Source organism: Anser anser (assembly GCF_964211835.1).
Source record: "Anser anser genome assembly, chromosome: 8".
In the NCBI taxonomy this organism is placed as follows: domain Eukaryota; kingdom Metazoa; phylum Chordata; class Aves; order Anseriformes; family Anatidae; genus Anser; species Anser anser.
Window position 1 is genome coordinate 22,850,032 of NC_139728.1, and position 17,111 is coordinate 22,867,142.

Below are 17,111 nucleotides of genomic sequence, written 5' to 3' on the forward strand. Positions count from 1 at the left end.
TGGGCAAGGCCCCAGTAGCTAGTCACATGAGGTCTGCTGCCTCACTGCTGTAGACGATTTTAATGAAGAAAGGAACATGGATCCAATTCAATATTTCCTAAACTTTAGATCAGAAAGCATGAGATACTCTTTTTACAAAGGCACTGTGTTCAGATCTCCAGAGCTGCATGCTGATGAGATACTCCACTCACTCCCATAAATTAAAGCCTTAGTTTATAAATACCTTATACCTTAACAGTTCTGAAACGATGAAGCTTTACTGAGGGGCTCCCTTCCCCAAGTCCTACCTACGGAGAGATCCTTACAGTACTGCTCAGTGAGAGGCAGGATTCAGTGCACAGAGCAGAACAGGCTGTCGGACCTGGCTATTCATGTGCTCATTCTGTGATCACAACACCTGGGGAACATCTCTCAACCTGAAGGCACGGCTGCCACTGGTACAGCAACTAGTTAGTTGCTCAGGGTTTTACTGCGTGGATGACAACTAACCAGTGCTTACCGTAACGTCAGAGTGTAGTCTCCCTGCATCTTGGTCGATGCATCGCGCACCAGGAATGTTCCATCTGGCATGTCTCGTAATTTGTCATTTACTTCTTCCCTGGGGAATGGAAAGTAAAATAGAAAGCGTTAGGGACATTATCATCTTCACCACGGGTATCGATACTGGGGCCAGTAACACCAGCATGCATAAGGAGTTCAGTCTTCAAAATATCAGGCAGTCTTTCTTCACACTCAGGCTCTCCAGTCTTCTAGGTCATCTAAAAGAAGTTTGAACTTGTGTAGTTACAGTAAAAAATAGCAGCTGCAGTCAACTGCCGCTTAGGAAGGAGTCTGTTTTTAAGCAACAGTAGCAGCTGTGTCTCAGAGTTCACAACCTTTCACTGTAATCTGCTCAGGTTTTAAAGTCCACACTGGAAACAGGTGCCCTTTGAGAAGCCAGTCCTGACCTCTTAAGAAATGGGCTCTAGCACCATCTCTCAAAGGTGCCCAGAGTTTAGCACAGTTCTAGTCTCAGGAGACTCATTATTGGCTTAACCTTGATCTTATTTACAGCAGTTTTAAACCACTACAACCTCGCTAGCTTCAGTGCAACTTTTACTTATTTACAGCTGAAGCAAAAGGAATACTCAGCCCAGAGCTTTACGCTAAATCGAGAAACTTGGTAGTGAAAGCAAGTCCCTATAAGCACTAAGAAAATGCTTTCAGTTGAAGAGTTAAGTGTCCTGACAGGTTTGAACATTTCACCCAGATTACATATCACACTTTGTAACAGCTCCCTCACAGGTTCTTAAGAGCACTAAGCACTTTTTAATACAATCATTTGGAAACTAGGGTTTATCAGGTAGCCTCAACACTATCTAAGTGAGGTAGGAAGTCTATTTGAATTTTACAAAGAAAAACCAACAGTGGCTTTTTTGTTCAAATACTAAGGAACAAAAGTATTCTTACCAAGCAGCCTCAGTTTTGATTTGGCTACCTGAAGAAAACCACTCTGTTAGTAAGCCTGGCTCCTGCTAAGTGTCGTGTGCGTATCGGCTTACTTCTCGCAGAACGTTTTACAGATTAGGCCTGACTCTTTGAATAGATAAATACAGTCTAAGGGCTTGGGGCTTATACCTGCAACTTGTATCCTGGAGCTCAGAACATAATTTTCAAGGCAGTACTGGACTGAAGAACGTGGTTCCTGACCTGTCAGCCCAATGCAGTCCGTACCCGGTGGCTGCCAAATTAAGGCTATGAACAATACCAGCTTTATGCGTGTGTGTATCCCATTTTAATCCAATATAGCCACTCCAAATGATTTGTGCTGCCTTAGCTCCTGCCATCACGTGCACTGGTAAACAAGGAACAAATCCAGAGTCAATGAACTACCAGTATTGAGGTGTTGTAAACAAACCCTGCCAAGTGGGTTTTGTGATCAGGTTTCGCCACTCTGCTTTGATTTCATCTTAACAGAAAAATATCATTGCTCAGGCCCTTCAAAAACAAGATCTATGCAGGTTTGCTTTATAGAGATAAGGGTGGTACAATAAAGATATGAAAACTTTATTTCCCTTCTCAGAACCTCATTGAACTACTGCGGCAAATAGGCTGTTCTTGCCTTTATCTGACAGCGTTTCAAAGTATTATGTGCACAAGTTGGAGCAATTTCTGATCACAATCCCAGCTTGCTCATGTCTTCTCTTACTGTCCCAAATCCTAGACTTTTCAGAAGCGTCTTAAGAGGGAAAGAGTTGACTGAACACTGCAGTTCTTTTACACAATTAATTACATAAAAACCTGTACGTCATTTTCTGAACCTAACCCAAGCCATTTATGTTCTCGAGCACACAGAAAGGTGTTTCCTTAAGGGGCAAAACCTAATTTATTTGGTACGTGTCTGTACCATCTGCTACGGATAGCTGGTGACAGCACTTTTAAGAGCTATTTTTATACTACCATGTAATAGAAATTAATACAGATGCAATTTTAACCAAATGTTCAAGAAACCAAAAATAAAAATGCTAGCCTTTTTATCCTGAACAAGCCTCCTACTGAAAGTTTGCTGAACTACATGCACCCCAGCACCACAGGCTTAGAAAACCTTATTAGCCAGCACACTCTTAAGTACTTTTTTCTTTTTTTCTTTTTTAAAGAGTTTGTGTATCTGCAGAAAGTTAAAAACCCAAAATAACTGTCACCAGGACTGACAATATCTGTACCAATAGTAACTTAAACACAAGTCTTGAGTCCAGCTGAATGCTCTAGCATTTAGGTGCTTTGCCAAGCATAGTCCTGAAGCACTTCCATCCTGCAAAATGCTGTCTAAAATAGGCACGTTCTTTTTCTCCTGATGTCTAACAGGTTCATTCTATTTTTAGTAATAAATATTACTTACCTTGAGATGTCCCCCCAGTACCACTCTGCTTCCTGCAGAGAGAAACTGGAATTGTCCTTTATTCCGTTTGTATTGACCGGAGTCATCGGTTTGGTAGGCTTTGGAGGAAGAGCTGAAAATGAAGAACAGATTAAAGAAAGGTAAGCAGGGGGAAACAATCACTACAATGTTACATGACAGTGAAAAAATGACACAAAATATGCATCTTGAACTTGGAATTCTTAAATTTTAAGGAATTTTGAAGTCAGCTGATGCACTGTGATCCTAGATTTCCCAGTACTCAAACCAAACGTGCTTGAGGAATAAGGGGAAGGAATAATGTGCTTGAGGAATAATGCGTCAGGGGAAGCATGAGTTTTTGTGAAAAGGAAGACTGGCTCAGGCGTAACTACAAGTGCTATCCCTGCCTAAACCTCCAAAACCAAGTTACAAAGGCGTATTGTGTTTGACAGCCACAGCCTGCAGGGCACGGTGCACAGCTATGGAAAAGCTGCAGTTGCTAAGGCATCACAAATCCTTATGGCAACCCAGAAGAGCAAACAGGTGAGCTCTCCATCAGGGGGCAAAACGCTGCTGGCGAAAGAAGTGGTGGCTGGGCAGCAGCACATCCATCTCAGGCCCGAGGTTCGTATTCCCTGCTGGATTTGTTCAGGCTCCCCGTTAGGAACAGAAGCTGTGACTCTCTGAATAGCTACTTATGGGAAAAGGGACATCAGCGCATTATTAGTGGCAGCACCTCTTTACACAGTGGAAATGTTTGCCACAGGAAAGAGGGTGCTACAAATCCCCCAGTGTAGGCCCAGTGCATACCTGCCTGGAATTCCCCTATCTGAGATCCATGCAAACAAACTTTTACTTTTGTTCTGAAAATATGTTACACAACGTAATGGCATAAAACCCACTAAAGCTCTTTCTACCTGGTCAATTTTCACAGCTATGCAAACAACTTTATCATGATCCTAAGCCCTACACCAGGATTATTTCATCAACCAGAGGGACGCTGATGTATCGGCAGAGATGTGTTTGTCAGCAGAAATGCATTACGCTATTTTCTTCAGGGAAGGTATCTCGAGTGCCCTCCTCTGCTCTGCAGAGGCTGAGGTTCTCTTCCCAACGCTACCGCTGAAACCAAGCGTTTTTGAGGCATTTCAGGAGACAAGTGGGGTGTTTTGCAGGGACAGGTAGCATCTGAATTCAGAGAAGGCAAGCAGCTACACAGAGAGATTTGCCAACACGTTCCAAGTGAGATGCTGAACATCTGCGCTCCCAGCTCTGCAGCCCAGCCACCAGACTACACCAGCACCAGAGAGCAGGGCCGATGTGCGCCGACAACAGCCACCTTTCAGGTGCACGCAATCCCGGCGCACAAGCAGAAACACAAATAAAACGAGCAGAAAGAAGAGTTTCATCTCCAGCCCCAGTGCAGAGTGGCTTAGCACCGAGAGGTGTGCTGCTTGGCACCAGCCATCTGCTCACCTCCCGGCCACACCTCCCACATTAAAGAAGAGAAAACACCGCTTCAACTGCAGTTCCAAATACCATTTCATCTTGAATATCCAACACAGTAACTTCACTGTTCTCAGACAAACCAGTAGATACTTTAATCGAGCCAATCTAAACTAAATCTGAACCTTGACCCAGACATTTGCACCCTGGGGCTGCTGACCAAACACCTGATTCAGATAGCAGCATTCATGCTGCGGTACGGGGCATTAAAGCCCAGCATACAGGTTCCTTTTATGGGGCGAGCTGGGAACTTTCAGGTGTGCACATATCTAGTGAGGCAATAACTGGGCTTGTTATAAAAGGAAGGTGAAAACCTTCGGATTCAGTGAAGTCGCTTCCTGGTCGGGAGGCTTCATTTACTCCCAGCTCAACTACTGCAGTTGTTTGTGCAGCACTGAAGCACTTGTATAAAGTGCCATTGAGAGCAGGAGACAGGTCTAACCCTACTTTGCTTGAAGCTCCCAGCCTATACATGCAATTTTACTTATGGTGCCCTGTATTGTTCCATTTTCCCCACTCAAAGCTCCTGAATCGAAAGGGTCTTCAAGTCCTCCCTCCTCTCCACCTCGCTTTTGGGGTCTGTCTCTCTAAGCAAGCAGTAAGACAAGCAGTCGTTCTGAGTCTCATCAGTATCTGCACATGGTCATAAATCTGAGTTTACAAACCTTCAGATTTTTATTTACTACAGAATCTTTTGTAGATTCTGAATCATCAGCAAGTGCATGAAAGTTTATGTGAAAGAAACATATAACAGTGTAGAGACTTCTTAAAAAATGATACCAGCAGAAGCAATGATTTCACTGGGTCTTGCAAATTAAGGCTTGGACCAAAAATCTCAAGGTATTTTACTGTGTAAGAGCCTGTTTTACGCTGGTAATAGGAGCTTTCCAGAAGAGGCTTTCAAGTATTCTCTAAGGTACTTGAATACTTCTCTAGCCCTTCTTGTAAGATTAAGTCTTGCTCCTTTATACACTGTGGAATTATTTAGCAGCTTTGTTAGGGCTCACTCCAAAGCACTGGGCACAGAAAAGCAAACTAACAAGGACCAGAAAGGTAAGGAACAAGCGCTTGGTGCACGGACACAGAGCACTAGACATTTCAGCAAGTGTCCTTACTACAGGCGGGTCTTCTTTTCCTTAATAGGTGGGTATCAGTTCTCGATATCCCATTTGCCTGTAGAACCTTATTCTGCAGAGGAAACTGGAAGGAAATTCTTCAGGGAGGAGAACAAGGCTTGGACCAGTTCCTGTAAAACCTGACTCATGGAAGCCAGTCTCCTTCTCACAAAAGACTTTTAAAAAAAGCCTTTAATAGCTTGCACATTTTAAAAATACAAAAGGTGGATACTCAGTTTCCAGAGAGCCACGGATATCATTCTTTACTTTCAATACTTTGAGCTCTTCGAATAGCAATAGTTTTTTTCCTCTCCCTGCTACAGAAGCAGGCCCTTTATTGCTTTGCCCAATAAGCTAACGTGCCCATCCATTTCAGTGTTTCTGACACGTGCACATCCCCGCTAGGAGAAATCCCAACATGTTTCTACGAGAAATGATGAAGAGCCTTAAAGAGTCTCCATATTTTGATTTAAATTTTAAAAATGCAGTTTGATGTACTTTGCTTGATGAACATTAGAGAGCTAAAATCCTACAATAAAGACGGCTGGCCTGAAGTCAACAGAAATGCTTCTGAGAGCAGCCGTGTTTCTTTCCATGTCGCCGGGTCCAACTGTGATCTAGTCACAGGCACAATCTCAACACGTCTCCAAACGAGCCGTGATTAGAGCCAGCTATCCTGGTGGTTCTCCTTTTTCTTGGGAGAGAACGTTGACCTGAAGTGATTAACAGCACAATGGGCCTATTTGTTCTATTAAAGAACTGACTGTGAGCACCAGAAACACAAACATCCCGCCCTCAACGATGTCTTCAGGACTGCTTTACCACAGGGACCTTCCCAAAACCCAAAAGGCAACAGCCACAGGGACACCCGCAGCGCCGCAGGGCAATCCCAACGGCTGGTGCGTGTGCAGCCATGACAGGGCCTCTCATGTGTGAGCCACCAACTCTGGTCTTTCTTTAGCAGCCCGAGCCCCTCTCTCCAGCTTCCCCAGGCAGCCTAGCTCGAGCTAAATCCCAATCCCAGATCATTGTGACTGAAAAGGGGGAAACAAGCAAGCTGATGCCTGGATGGAGGCAGGGCCCGCCATCGCCTGATGCTGTCAGGCCCAGATGGCCGCCGGGCCTGCTCCTCAGGTAGCTTCAGCCCAGCGGGTCCTTGGAGAGACAGGCCGATCGACTGGCCTTTGGCCAGGGAATGTTTTTCATGTTTTATTGGCTGCATAGAATTGCCTTCTTTAAAAAAAGCTACTCAAGGTTTAGCAGGCATGATTCCCTGAAGTTCAAGCCACCTCCAACACCGACACAACAAAGGGAGCTGGCAAGTGTCTGAAGTTTAGCACTGGTGTATTTTTATTTTTTAAATTAAGGTCTTTTGTAGAAAACAACAGGCTACACCAATCCCGATTTTAACTTCAGTGAAGTACACTGTGACTTCCACGAGATACGTACTTTTCCCAGTTAGGCTTTTAATCAAAAACTTCACAAGTGTGCATGATTTAAGAGCCACTGAGCCCTATGTGTGAGTTTTCAATGGCACTAATTCAGGAGGAATGAAAAACAAGAATGCCTTGGGTCTCCAAGTGCTACGTCCCAAATAGCAGCGAGTCAAGCAGTATTTGTGTATAAGATAAACCTGCCAGTTAATTAAACTCTCATCTGCAGTTTTAAGACAGATGCCACTTAGTCTAAGAATGTCTCCATAACTTAACTCTTTTCTTCTAGTATTTTCCAAGGGCTGCAGGCCAGATAAGTAAAAGCACAGCAGGTTTAAATGCAGGATAAACTCCATCTTAGTGTTACAAATAACCACAACCATCAAACACTGTGATATAGTCAATTTTAAGTCACTCAGCACTTCCACAAGATTGTTTAGTAACCTTGCTGAAGTGTTCAATCTACTCTCCCTACACATTGTGACAAGCAGGTAACAGATCAGAGGATTTTTAAGACAGTTACCCGGTTTCAGAAAGGCTGACATACAGTAAATACCCTACAGATCGTAATATAAAGCTCTGGAAAGTGTCATTACTATGGAAACGTGCAAGTAATCCATGGTTAGACCAGCTAACATTTTAATGACATACTCCTCAAGGACAAAGATTTCCCTTTGGAGGTATAGATGAGGACTTGGAGTGAAATGAAGGCCAGCTTTTTAATGTATTTATTATTTTTTAAGTAAAAATCCCCCAAATCTTTAACCTTTCTCTTTAGTCTTACTCAATTTCTCAGACAATTTTAAGGCAAAGACTCAAAATCTTTCTCTCCCTCAGCAGTCCTGTACTCGCCACTGTTACACAAGGTCCCCTCAAGACAGTTACAACTCAAGAATAAAAGCATACGCTGAACAAAGATGCTTTTTGCACTTCACTTCAGTGAAATTGTGTACTCTGAGCGCAAGCAAGAGTACGGCACTGGGCTTTTGTTGAGATTTCCAGCTGACAAAGAGGAGGACCACGCGCACCTGCTGACAGCAGCTCAGCCTCCACCGCTGACAGGTACCTTATCTCGGCAGCTGCACATCCCCGCTTGTCAGTTCTCCTGCCAAGACCCCTTTTTTCCAAGCCCAGTGTCCTTCCGAGCTGCCCTTCCCCAAAGGGCAGCTAACACGCACTGGAAACTCCTCAAGGGACAGAGAAGGCAGCTACCTGATCACATTACTGCTGGCCACAGAACCTCATACATGCTCGCATTTTTCGCTCTACTCCCCCAAAACAGGCAAGACGCCAGAGACTAAAACATATTCAGAGAACTGAAGTCTTTCAATATCTCATTACAGAAAACAGCAGACAAGTTGGCAGAAAGCCAGGCAGGTTTCCAACAAAAACACTCCCATTATAGCTTTGCTTGTGTTTCTGTGAACTTTCATAAAAACCAACACCTTTAAGAAATATTTCAGTTTTGATTAGTTGGCTTTTTTGATAAAGATCTGTTTTGTTTGAAAACTCCCCAGCTATCCAGATCTCTCCCACACCTCCCAACCACAGTTTCTCCTCCTACAGCCTGCCAAACTTCTGGTGCACTTGGTTCTTTGTGAGGATCCGCAGCTACTGCACAGGTTAAAGATTACCCGGTACGGGACACCTGCAGAATGGCAAACAACAAGGGGGTGTGAAGGAAAGGAGGCTGGCTCAAATTCAATATTCTCTCTTGGCATTTTATAAGCAACTATCATTACTCACGTGGAAGAAATGGAGGATGCTCATTGTCAGATAAATGAATTGAGGATCTTTGGCTTCTCTATTATAAAGTAACACAGCATTTCCTTTTCATTCCACCTTTTGCATGAAGTTGCAATGCCAAAAAAGCCCCAACTTCCCAATTATTTTCACTGCTCAATGAAAAAATGGATTACTTTTCAACCCAAGCCACTGCATAACAGCTGCAAAGCTCCAGCAGTGTCAAGAGTTCCATAACCAACAGGGTTGAGATGACAGTCCCAAAGTCAACATAAGGAGGATAAAAAGGACAAGCCTTCTTTAACTTAGCAAGCATAATTAGCACATTATCAATAGCTGGATACCAAATCAGTAATAATGCTTTGGAAATTTTGCCATGTTTCAGTCACTTGGAAGGATTGTTGCTACCCAGCACCACATGCTTGGCTCACTTCTGAAAGGAGTAGTGTCACCTGCTAACCGTTAAGGGTCTCTTTGGAGTTACTAACTCCTTGGGTCAGTCAGTGGCAGACATTTTATTGTCCACGAAAATCTGAAATGTGTGATAGAAACAACTGTACTTTATAGTATCCAATGTCAGATCTAGAAGACTACAGTAGGAAAGTAGATAGAAAATGAAGAAGCAAGTAAATCCTCCTCATTGCTTCTTAACTAAAGCAGTTCCTCATCTGTCTTCACAGATGAAACACCACAGCATGTTTTCTATCCCTCCACAGGTAGGGCCTTCAAATAACTATTAAAATATTCGGTCACTCCATAGAGATAGATTTTGGATAAGAGTAAGGAAAGGACAGCATTTTTGCATAAGCATACACCTACAGGGACAGAGAACAAAGAACCAGCCTTTCGTGGTGGATGATGGACAATGAGGTCGCCCTATATTGACACACTACAGCTAGAAGGCCTACCAAAGCCCAAAGAAAACGTCATTTCACATGAAAGCAAAGCCTGGGGCTGTTATGCCCAGCTACTTCAAAGACCAACCATCTATCCAGATGGCAGGTCCAAGGGGAGAAATTGGTTCTCATTGGAGAACAGAAATAATTTGGTGCTAGCGAGAAGTTAGCTGCACATGAGCCTCCTTAAAATAATAATAATACAGCTGTAAATACATGTGACTCTTGCTGCTCTAAGCAGCATTTTTTTTCACTGTACCACTAGCTTAGATCTTTGACAGCAGTATGTAAAAACGTTTCTCATACAGTACCTGTCCTTGCCATCTGTCAAACTATTTTCTATAGTTACCAAAACAGAGAGATTTCAACACCACCATCATTTTTTTTCCAAGAATGTTGTTCCCGAAGAAACTTGCACCAAGGCAGAAGTCCCAGCCCAAGGAGTCCTGTGCAGTGCCCTCAGCAGAAGCTGCGACTCAGAGAAGGCACGAAGCTGCCATCCCTACCCAGCAGAGCTCAGATCTCACAGTCACTGCTCGCGCTGAGATCTCAAGGACTAGCAGAAGAAACGGATTCAACCTCCTCATACAAGTACACCGTGATCTTCAAAATATTTTAATGAAATAGCAGCCTGACTTCTTTCCTTCTCCCCAAACTGATCAGTGAGACTGTACCGTACCCTTCTAAACAGAAAGGTTTAAGCATTCGTCTCATTGATTCAAGCTTCCTTAAATCCTTCAAGAGACTACTGAGAAGACAGGAGATGAATCAGTAAAGATGACACAAAATGCAGCCTACTAATTTGACACTTGGGAGTAGTTCCCCAGAGGGCCAACAATCTAGATTCCTCTAACATCCACGAGATGATGCAGCATGAGTACTGACAACCTTGGAAATTTAATTGCAACGTATAGATTCCTGCTGTAATAGACAACAGAATTTACATACACTGTACGTCAATGAACATCTCGTCATCTCACCTTTAAAATATTTTCCTGGGGCAGGATGGAGTGCAAGCCTTATTGCCCACACTTAAGGCCTGTGTTTCTTTGTTAAAACAATTTTCTCCAGAGCAGTGGCTTTTTTTAATATATTTTTTAGGGGATGGATGAAAGGAAGGAAGGAAAAAAATCCTCCAAAAGTAAAGACGATCGCATGTAGCATTGGATTTTAGGGACTACAGAGGCTAAAACTTAAGATAAGGTTAGGGAAAGAAAGAAAAAAAAAGGAAAAAAAATGGCTCCTGTGGATTTTTCCTTTCATGGGGAAGATGTGGAAAGTAACAGAGAGCGAGTGGTAGCTAGCAGGAGGAAACAGGAAGTTTATGCTTTGAAGGAGAAACCTGACCTGAAGTACAAGAGCCCCAAAGTGATGCCAACCCAAAGCTGAAGTTACTCCGTAGTGAAAGAACAAACAGACGAAGGGAATACAGATTGATGTTTTTGATTTGTCCAAACCCACAAATTTTTGTGCTGAGAAACATGGCGTTTTTCAAGCCTTTCCTAAATAACCATGTATCAGCTAGAGAGGTATCTGATTTTAGAAGCAATAACACACATATGAACTATCATTAAAATAACATTTTTCCAGTTCATGAAAACCGGGCGAATGCTGGAAGCAGTCACAGGTTGAAGTATTTGAAGTATTTCGTCTCCTCTTTCAAAAAGAGCGCTGGATGGAAGGTAGCCAGCTCGAGTGTGCTGCTGGACTCAAAGCCAGAGAAGAACCGGGATCCTGATCAGCCACAGAAAAGCTTCGGAGCACACAGGGCTTTGGCATCAGGAGTCACCAGGCAGCTGGTGGATGTCCAGCAGGGCAGCTGGGGTCCTCCTGGAAAGGGCTCCAACAGGAATCGCTTGGTCTCTGCTCCTTTTGAACGGTATGAATTTTTCTAAAACTCCCCGTATGCAGCCACTTCTCTGCAAAAGTGCACTGGAGGAACTTAAAGCACTGGAATATATTCACTAGAGCACTGCAAAACCTTTGTCTACTGAGCAGAGGGCACAGCAGAAATGAAGGACAATTAGAACAGTCTCTTTAGAAGAGGTAACATCCGCTCACATTGTTTGGGGACCTGGCACCGGCTCCTATGCTGTAGTTTAGATTATGTGGAGAAAGGAGTTCTTGCTTACTTAGCTATTGTGCAGATTTTAACCTGTCAGAAGAAATGAGATAAAAAGCAGAAGAAAAAAGAAAATCTGACTCATTTCCATAGGGGCATTTAGAACACAAGCAGAGCCTGCTCTTTAAGCATTACTCAGCAACCTACTTTACAAAAATGAGTTCCCAAAAAATCCAGCTAGAGCACACCAATTGCTTTCATGGACCCCGAGTTGTAGGGCAACCTGTTTCAACACAGAAACAGTCTTTTTGACAATAATAAAACCTACCCTTTAAAATTTAGGGGGAAATGCTGATAAAAGTTTTCTTTATGCTGCTGTTTCCAGCGCTCTCCTGCTCTCTGCCCAAAAAGTGACTCACTAAACAATCAGCGTGCGATGATGTAAGGCACCCAACTGCTTTCAGTAATGGGCGCAGATGTGTACAACCAACTATGCCGCTCAGTTTTCCCAAGCTGTAGAGCAAAGATAAGCCTGAATAGCTTCATTCTGGAATAAGATATCACGCAGGCAATGGGAAGACAGAATTCAACTCTGCTGCTTGGGAAAATGATATTCCCCAAAGGAAACTCCAAGAAGGGCCTTCTCCTTTTTACAGGTGAGGTAGAAGGAAGCACCACGGTGATTAACTCCAGTCAGGCTTCGTAACGAGATACAGAATTGTTCAGAACAATGCAGAAATAACATTTGCTGGGACTAGAGCAGGTTTTGCTTTCAAACAAGTGGTGAAAAGCTTGGTTTCTTCCCAGAACATTCTTCCATTTTTTAGTTTGCATAAATCTACGACTTTCCAGAAGGTGCAGTCAAACAACCCCCTTCAGTAACCTTCCCCTCTCCAACCATTTCTGTATCATCTGGAAGCCTACTGATAAACGAAATGTCAGCCTTTACAGGCGGGCTCTCTCCCATCTCAAGCAAGGAATCATTTCACTTTATATTAATGATGTTATTTTTTTGCATTCATGTCTTTAATTGAAAGCTGCTGAGTGATATTCTTTAACAGTTAGAGCCATCAAAATGAAAACCAAAGACAAAGAATGTAAAAGCAAGCCTGAAAATGCAATCAGAAATTAAAAAATCTTACAGCAGTCATTAAATGAAAGGGCCAGTAGAGAAATTTAGATATAACTAAAATGGGATCTGTACATTTCATGTCACTTTCCCTACAGGGGCTGAGATTCTCTTTCAAACCATTTTCCAGGACCTCCAGAATGTAAGTGACTGAACTTTATTTATTCCTTCTGCTACCCCAAAACAGTCGCCACAGACTTCCTTCCTGCAATAAAGCAACTCTCACCCTCCTGTATCCATGCTTTTGGAAGCCTGACCTTCAGCAGGACTTCAGTTTGCAGTGAAGGCAGCTGCTGCTGGAGCGCTGCGGTGTTGATGGCACGCACTCGCAGAACTACTCCCGTTTTTTAAGACGTGCGAGAGCTGAACTTTTCTTTGATAAGCTTCTGGAGTCAGCTCAGATAAGCTGAAGGACAATACTGACAACGCTATTAAAATTTGCATCTGTTCTCCCACTGGAAAACTAGTCAGGCATAGACACGCTGCGTTACCTACATCTGGCTGCTGCCTACCACAAGCCCGATCTGAGAAGCCACATTCAGTCTCCGCTCTGACATCGATAATGATACAGCACGACTCAGATCCACGCAAACGCTGCCCTTCAGATCAGAGTCCTGTGTTTTCCAAATTACAATTATAGTATCGGGCCCCTAAAACAAGGGTTGTCAAATTATATAGGGGAAGAAAATAGGAACTGTAATGAATAAATACTTGCTCTCCCTTGAATACTCGCCTCGCTCATACAACGGCAGTGCTGCTTTTGCAAAGCAGATGAACCTAAGCAGCCTGGAGATTATTCTTGCCCTCTCCCCACCTTGATTATTAAAAGATTTTGTAATAACAGCATTGTTACAGCTGGTCTGAGCTGTAACAGGAGATGAGGAAGAGTAATATTCTTGAAAAAGCCAGCTGAGTCAAGTTATAAACGCAGTCAGCCACACTTGGCCCAACAGTCTTCAACAAGGTAGCTCTCCTACAGCTTCAGGACAAACACTTATTCTATCACCTGCTCGCAAACAGACAGAGCCCATCTGGCATTAGTAAGCCTACTCTGAACTTGCGGTTCTCTTCATAACCCACACAAACGAAACTAACCTCTAATTTGTAGTTGAGCCAAATATCTTTGCCGACATCTCTATCTGAAATCCCCGCGGAACACTCACACTGATTTTCATCCAACTGTGACAAAATGTATTCCGTGATTATGCATTTTATCATCAACACAACTGATAATACACCCCAGATCTACAGAGGGAAAGGGAAAGGCATGATTTAGTCCTGCTAATTAGGCAGTGATGCTTTAGGTACTCTGGTAGCTTTTGCAGTCAATTCTCTGTTCCAAAACTTAACTTCTGGCAGCAACAGCTTTTTGCAGACCTGAACAGATGTCATAAAAAAAAATAAATATCTAGTAACCTATTTCCTTGTCTTTTCAGACAACAAGTCCCACAGCAAGAACAGACATGGGAACAAGCCACTGACAGTTTCCTAACGCCAGCCTGTGATGCTGTTCTGGCCACAATATTTTAAAGGAATCCTGATTAGAAAGTTCAGAAGCTACCATGTCAGCTACCTGCAAGCTATGGATCCCATTTTTATTGTAGACACTGGAAGTTATTTAGCTGCCTACGTGCAGATGCTACCTTCTATCAGTGATGCTTTTTATTATGCCAAAAGGTGCACAAGTAGAAGCATTAGGTACTTCTAAGGAAACAGGAGTCACCCTGCTGGTTGTCAGTGCTTTTCTCACTGTGCTAGCTGTACTGCTCTAAGGCACGTTTTGCAGAGCTGACAGACGTGGATCTGCAGTTCCACTCCGCTTTGTAGGAAACTGCCCCACTCCTATGTTCAGGATGGATTGAAAGCTAACAAAGAGAGCTTTTTTTGTAGAGCTTTTGGCTGCGACAGAGTTAATTTTCTTCCTAGTAGCTCCTCTGGTGCTATGTTTTGAACTTGTGATGAAAACCAGTGTTGATTAACGCCCCGATGTGCTAGCTGCTGCTGACCAGCCCTTGCGCGGTGTCAAGGTCTTTTCCGCTTCTCACGCCGCCCCGCCAGGAGGAGGCTGGGGTGTGCAGGAAGCCGGGAGGGGACAGAGCGGAAAGCTGACCCCGGCTGACCAAAGGGATGTTCCACGGGACACCGTGCTCAGCAATAAAAGCCGGGGGACGTTGGCTTACAGTGTTTGTCTTCCCTGGGAACCGTTCCTCGTGCTCCATCAGCCCTGCCTTCCTGGAAACAGCCGGACATCTGCCTGCCGATGGGAGCAGCGGCTGAATTCACCACCTGATCACCGAGAGGGCAGGCAGGCGCTGGAACAGGCTCCCCAGGGAAGCGGTCACAGCCCCAAGCCGTGTGGTTTCACAAAGCACCGGGCAACAGTCTTAGATACGTGGTTTAACTCTTAGGTTGTCCTCCGTGGAGTCAGTTGGGTTCAGTAATCCTCATGGGTGCTTTCCAACTCAAGGTATTCTCTGATTGTGTGCACTCCCTATTCTGCTTTGCTCGCATGCATGGCTTTTGCTTCACCTATTAAACCACCTTTATCTCAACCCACGAGTTTCCTAACCTTCTGGATTCGCTCCCCCATCCCACTCTGGCAGAGAGCAAGCGAATCCTTCTTGGCACCCAACGTAGGGCTCGAAGGGTTTGAGATAATGACAGGTTCAATTGGAGTGCGCTAGACAGAGTTTATAGATGTTATCTCTGTTTAGCTATTAATTGGCAGGCTCTTGTGCTTGCCGCAGGGCTTGCTTCCTTACTGTATACAAGAGCCCAGTGCTTGTTAGTAGCTGCTTTTTGCTTTTGCTGTAGTCTTTATCATCTTTCCCTGCTGTGCTGGGAACAGTTTGGTAACAGCGATGGCCAGGCACCTGGGCTGACAGCTGGCCAGGGCACTGCTGCTGTCCTGGCCAGGCTGGAAAGCCAGCGTGAACCTGAGTCAGAATGACTGTGGGTAAGTCCCTGTGGGTGCACGTACATCCCAAAGAGTCTGTGGCTATGGATAAGGCCACAGGAGGCAGAATTTTAAATGGACTGTGGCCCCCAGGTAAGTCCACAGAGGGACACAGGCACACCCCCAAGGGATTGCGGCCCACAGACAAGGCCATGGTGGAGGAGATCACTGCAACGTTAAACCCCGTGGCTCAGTTCAAAGGGACCAGGATGGAGACTGCAGCGGATCTACATTTAATCTGTTGTAACCCACAATCCAGGTTGCACGTTACAGGAATTGCTATGGCAGGAACCACTCAAACCAGAGGCTGAGCCTCACAAGAAGCAGTGCACGTGCACCAGTGACCTGATGTGAGCTGGCTTTGGCACCCAGTAACTCCACACACGCTGCCTCAACTGTCCTGGGTAACCACTTTAACAGACAGAGCCTAAGTCATGGAATAAATGAACCCAGGGGACTTTTAATGCACATTTTACGTGGGTGACCCTTGGACCAAGGGAATGAACCTGTGTACAAACCATAGGATGGGAAGGCTGGCAGCTAGCAAGGGCCTTGTGTATGATGTGAACAGTTGGGAGTATGGGGTGGATACTGTACTGTTTTGGGCTGCGATTGTTAATTTTCTTCATAGTAGCTCATACAGCACTTTATTTTGGATGTGTGCTGAAGAACAGTGTTAATAACACACCGCTGTGGTAGTTGTTGCTGAGCAGTGCTTACACAGAGCCAAGAGGGTTTCTGCTTTTATTATGTTGCTCTGCCAGCGCGTAGGCTGGGGGTGCACAGGGGGCTGGGAGGGGACGCAGCCAGGACAGCTGGCCCCAACTGACCCCAGGGATATCCCACACTACGTGACATCATGCCCAGCAATAAACCTGGAGGGACATTTGGAGCGATGGAGTCTGTCTTCCCAAGGAGCTGTTACTTGAGATGGAGCCCTGCCTTCCTGGAAACGCCTGAGCATCTGCCTGCCAATGAGAAAGAGTGAAATAATCCTTTATTTTGCTTTGCTTGCACACACAGCTTTTGCATTACCTGGTAAACCGTCTCGATCTCAACCCACGAGCTTTCCCCCTTTTGCTGACCTGACTTTCTCCCCCATCCTACACCAGGGGGGAGTGAGCAAGTGGCTGCGTGGTGCTGAGCTGCCTGCTGGGACCAGACCACAACACAATCACTCGCTGCCCGACCTTGCATCTGCTGGAGAAAACTCCTGAGTGGGAGAGGCACCAACCTGATTGTTAGTTTTAAATTTTGGAGCAAGCCTTTTAGCAGACGTGCTTCAGGACCCGCTTTGAGCATCCATTTACACCTACAACATCCGACAGAAAGCCAGAGCACGCCGATAAGCTGCTGCAGATGCACCGAGGCCTGAAGGAACGGCTTCAGCCTG

The 17,111-nt window shown here is 44.6% G+C and overlaps 1 protein-coding gene across 3 annotated transcripts in view; it reads right to left on the reverse strand.

Moving 5' to 3' along the window:
• Positions 1-17,111, reverse strand: part of LOC310903518 (phosphatidylinositol 3-kinase regulatory subunit gamma) — a 63,869-nt gene that overhangs the window by 13,874 nt on the left and 32,884 nt on the right. For all 3 annotated transcript variants that reach the window (XM_083846923.1, XM_083846922.1, XM_083846924.1), the window contains 2 exons: positions 2,879-2,990; positions 500-598 (listed from right to left, as the gene is read on the reverse strand). In XM_083846923.1, coding sequence (XP_083703049.1) covers positions 500-598; positions 2,879-2,990 — 211 coding nt within the window. The remainder of the gene's footprint in view (positions 1-499; positions 599-2,878; positions 2,991-17,111) is intronic.